The following is a 5,107-nucleotide window of genomic DNA, read 5'->3' as shown; positions in this document are numbered from 1 at the left end:
AAGGCCAACTGCGGCTTTTGCTATTTCCCAAATTCTCTTGGTGTTGCCTTCAGCCTCTTCGTTGAGCTTAGCATAGTATTCTTTTTTTCGTTTTCTCATTAGGGTGACTGATGTATTCCTATAGCACTTGAATTGATTTAAGTAATATGCATTGGTTCTCTGCTGCTTCCACTTGTGGTACCAGTGGTCTTTTTATTTCAATATTTCTAGAATACTAGGTGTCATCCAAGGGCAGAGTGGCTTGGCGTACTTACTACTAGTTGTGGGTGTGCTTAGTGACACAGCATTTTTGAGAGAGCAATGAAATTACTGTATTCTATATTTACATCCTCGTCATACATAGCGCAATAATCGATTTGACTTATTTTATCTCGTAGTAACTTATAGTCTATCTTTGTAGTTACTTTTCCCCTGGAAAGTTTCGTATTGAGAGGCTCATTTGTAAGGGTAGCAAAAATAGGCAAGTGATCGGCAATCGGAACAGGAAGCACACCAGCATGCACATCATTGCCAATGTTGCAGAGGGCGTGATCAATAAGAGTACATGACGTGTTAGTGATACGCGTTGGCTCATTTATGACATTACAAAAGTTAAAGGATTTCAAGAGGAGCGTGTACTCATTCGAGGTATCGGAAGACAGGCCAATATTAAAGTCTCCAATAACTACAATATTATTGTAGTGCACGCAGGAAACTCTCATAAGCACAGACTCAAATTCCTTCAGGAACGCTATGATCGAAGAACCGGGCGGGCGGTATATAACACCAATAATTGGCCCTCTTTCAATTTTGATAAACAGCGTTTCTATAGTTGCGTTGGTGACAGATGCATCAAGCAAGACATTGCACGCAGTATTGTCCCGTATAAGAAAGGCAACACCACCTCCTCGCGCACGCGAGTTGCGTGGTTGCGATAGTAGCCTGAATCCCTGCATACTCATTGTTTCATCAGCCCTCAACCATGTTTCACTCAAAGAAATAATATCGAAACCAAGGTCTAGCCGTGCTATATAGGTGACCAGATTGTTTAAATTCCTGCGTAAACTTCGAACATTGCAGTGTAAAACCGAGAACTTATTAAATTTCTGTTTTTTCATATATGAAGGATTAAGCACATTTATAAGTACAGAGCTCAACTCGACACGAACACCTACGCAATCTTGGCAAGGTCACCTTCAGATTGAATATGTTCAACCGCCGAGTTTTCAGCTTTTCTCATTAGAATCCGGCCCTGAGATACCCATGCAAACTTCCACTTTTTTTCTGCTTTCACCTCACGAGCTTTCCTGAACAGAATCTTATTTTCTAGGCAGAGATGCTCATTGACATAGATGGGATCATTATGCTCTAAAGAAAGGTGACTCGTATTTAGCCTCGTCTTCTTAGCTGCACTCAGAAATTTGTCTCGGGATGTCCTGGCTGCAAATCTTACCAAAACGTTTGTTTTATCTTTATCCCTGGATGGGACACGATGCGCGACATCAATGTCTCCATCCGACATCCCGACTCCCAAACAGGTGGCCATCGTACCCACTGTCGCCTTGAGATTTTCATCTGCGGTACGTGGAAGCTGTGAAATATTAGAAGAAAAGGACGACGATGAGACTAGCGCATGTTTGAGCGAGCGGCTCGTGGCTCGCGCTGAACTGAATTTGGAACGGCCTAGAATGGACGCTTTGCAAATGCGCTACGGGCAATAAAGTCGCCCCTTTTTCCACTCATCTACGACGAAGCTTCCTTTATTCTACATTTTATGGTGCCGAGAAACCCGGGAGTTTTGTGAACCAAGCGACCCGACCACGAAAGGACTTCAACAGCAACGAAGATGGATCGGATCAAGGGCAAACGAGCGACCCAACGAGCCTTGCACACGCGTCTCCGTAACGAGGCAAGTCAACTCATTCAATCGAGTCAGTTTAGCGCCCCTGCGCTTCGAGTGCTACACGACAGACTGAAGAACTGCAACGACGGACTACGTGTGCTCAACGAACAGCTAGAGGAACACCTCACGGACGAGCAAGCAGCCGAGGACTACCTGTCGGTCTCGGAGTATGAAGACACCGCGGCAGCGACGTTGTCCCTTCTCTCTTATCACATCGAACAACTTCAGCCTGAAACGACGGCGGACCGAGGCCTGACAATGCGCAGCGACGTTGCAACCCCAGGTACGACTTCGGGAGATCGTTCCGTCGGTGATGCCTCAAGACTGGTTGCCGGTGCTTCAAGACTACCGAAGCTTGACTTAGTTCACTTCAACGGAGAAGTGCTACAGTGGCAGCCGTTCTGGGATGTATTCAAGCATGCCGTTCATACAAACGCCGGTCTAACGAACGTCGACAGATTCCACTACCTGAAATCCCTTCTGGTTGGACAAGCGGCCAAAGCGATCGAGGGAATTCAAGTGACTGTTGCTTCATATGCCGATGCCACCGAAATTCTAACCAACCGCTTCGGAAACACCAGGATCATCGAGCAGAAGTACTTGGAAAACCTCAGAACACCCAAGCCTGTACGATGCTCCACTGATGTGACCGCCATGAGGAATCTCCTAGATACGGTGACCATACACGTGAGAGGTCTCAAGGCTCTTGGACGATCGAAGCTTTCATACGCTGCGATGCTTGTCGAGATTCTGACCAAGGTGATCCCCAATGACATCGTGGTGGAACATTACAAGCGACAGAGCTCACTGCAAAGGCCCAACGAGACTCCGTCGTCATAAACGGAGCTACAGCAGCTGTTGGATCATCTACGGCTGGAGGTAGAAGCCCGTGAGAAACGCGGGCAACAGGAGACCTGTGTGCGCGACACACCTGAAGGAAGGCGTGACAGGAGACCCAGTGCGACGCCTACAGCTTCTGTTTTGCACAGAGAATCTAACAAGACGACAGGTACTTGTTCTTTCTGCCTTTCTCCAGCACATGCTACGGAAGCGTGCACCTCTACCTTAAGTTTGCATGAGAAGAAAAGCTGTCTGGCCAGATCGGGTAGATGTTTCAAGTGCACAATATCAGGTCACCGCTCCAAAGATTGCCGACGCAACATCCGATGCGCTAACTGTAAAGGGAAGCACGCAACAGCTGTTTGTGACCCTAACTACGCGCGAACGAAGAAAGCAAGTGAACGCCCGAGCCCAAGCTTGCATGCTGCCGCTGAAGCGTCTCCAGACAGCTTGTTTGAGAATGACGTATTACTGCAGATGTTCCGAGCATGGGCTCTAGGTGACCACAGTTCTTGCTTCATAAGAGGAGTACTCGACAACGGAAGTCAAAGATCGTTTATTAGAAAATATATATCTCGAAAATTAAGCCTGCCCATAATGAAGAAGGTAGATGTAGACGTGAAAGCGTTTGGTGGTTCCAGTGGCGCGCCAAAAGAGCAACTCAACTTAGTCAAGGTTACGTTGATGAGCCAGTTTGACAGCTTCAAGCACGAAATCGAGGCATTAGAGGTTCCTTTTATTTGCGATCATTTGATTGAACCTCCGGAGTCACACGCATTTGTGCAGACGCTTGTTGCTGAAAATAAGTTTATTGCTGACTTTGTATCGCTACCTGGCCTAAAGACAGAAGTCGGCATTAGCTTACTCATTGGAGCCGATCAAATATGGAAGATAGTGCTTAACGACGTTTGTTCGCACGAGGAAGTCACCGGACTAGCTGCGATCAACACTAAGCTCGGCTGGACCTTTCAAGGACCAGTTCCATGTGATGGGCGCATTTTTAAGGAAGCCAGCACGCACGTTTGTGTACTCCGAACGAGTTGCGCAGAATCTAACGTGTCTGTAGCCCTACAACAATCCTGGGATCTAGACAGCATAGGCATTTCAGACCCTTCTTCTAACGACGACCAAGAAAATGAAGTGGTACGGCAATTCACGGAGAAAATTGCTTTTAAAAACGGGAGATATGAAGTAGCGCTTCCGTGGAAGCGCGTCCAGACAGATCTCGGAGACAACCGAAGTGTTGCAGTTAGACGCCTACAAGCTTTAGTGCGGAGATTTGGAAACAACGAGGAACTCATTCAGCAATACGACAAAGCAGTCAGACAGTATGTACTGGATGATCACGCTGAAAAAATCAACGGATCACAATCGGCAGAGAGATGTTACTATATGCCACACCATGCAGTTATCAGAGAATCATCCTCGACGACGCGGCTGAGGGTGGTTTTCGATGCTTCGTCACACGCACGTGGAGCAGCGTCTCTGAACGAATTATTAGAAAAGGGACCGAAGATCAACAACAACATGGTCAAGATGTTGGTGAATTTCAGGCTCCACAAGATTGGACTTACTGCCGATGTACAAAAGGCCTTTATTCAAATCGGCATTCACGAGCCTGATCGAGACGCCTTACGGTTCTTATAGTTTGACAGCCCACCGATGCCGAGTGAACCTACACCAAGAATTGTGGAATATCGAATGACACGAGTGCCATTTGGAACCACGGCAAGTCCATTCCTCTTGACAGCGATGCTCCAGTACCATTTTAGTCACGTCGATCCTCAACTGAGATCAACGGCAATGCAACTTGCTGAGAACTTCTACGTTGACGATCTCGTCACAGGAGTTAGTTCTTCAAACGAAGCCTTCCGCTTCTACAAAGAATCAAATCTCATCCTGAGCAGAGCTGGCATGAAGCTGCGGAAATGGTCCACTAATGATGATGAGCTCAGACGACACATCACTAATGGATTGGACTCCGGCCCAGCAGCACCTGTTACCAAGGTTCTTGGTTTGCTATGGGATGCGAAAGCTGACAAGCTTCTTCTAAACATGGATTCCCTGTTGGAGCTTCTCAAAGAAAGGAACAACACAAAGAGATGTGTCCTCCAGACGACAGCACGGTTTTTCGACCCATTAGTTTGGCTATCACCATTCAACATTAGGATGAAAGTGCTCTTTCAAAGATTGTGGGAGCACGGTACAGCGTGGGAAGAAGTTATGCCTGAGCCACTTAAAAATGAGTGGGAAACTTGGACCAACGAACTGAAAGGATCTCAGCCCTTCTCACTTCCCAGGTGTGATCTCAAGTTATTACTTGACAAGCCTACAATCTCACAGCTTCATGTATTCGCGGATGCCAGCTCTTGTGCTTACGGTGCC

General features: G+C 47.1%; 1 protein-coding gene across 1 annotated transcript; it reads left to right on the top strand.

Annotated features, from left to right (window-relative positions):
• Positions 1–1,825: 1,825 nt before the first annotated feature.
• LOC119398945 (uncharacterized) lies at positions 1,826–2,722 on the top strand. Its single transcript, XM_037665762.1, has one exon. The coding sequence runs from the start codon at positions 1,826–1,828 to the stop codon at positions 2,720–2,722; it is 897 nt and encodes a 298-aa protein (XP_037521690.1).
• Positions 2,723–5,107: the final 2,385 nt, after the last annotated feature.

Source organism: Rhipicephalus sanguineus, chromosome 7 (assembly GCF_013339695.2).
Source record: "Rhipicephalus sanguineus isolate Rsan-2018 chromosome 7, BIME_Rsan_1.4, whole genome shotgun sequence".
NCBI classification, from domain to species: domain Eukaryota; kingdom Metazoa; phylum Arthropoda; class Arachnida; order Ixodida; family Ixodidae; genus Rhipicephalus; species Rhipicephalus sanguineus.
Note: the sequence above shows the minus strand (reverse complement) of the source record. Positions and strands in the feature narration are given on the sequence as shown.

What these genes read in the sequence shown, in the direction of transcription:
- LOC119398945 (XM_037665762.1), top strand. Translation starts at nt 1,826, where the DNA reads ATGGATCGGATCAAGGGCAAACGAGCGACCCAACGAGCCTTGCACACG.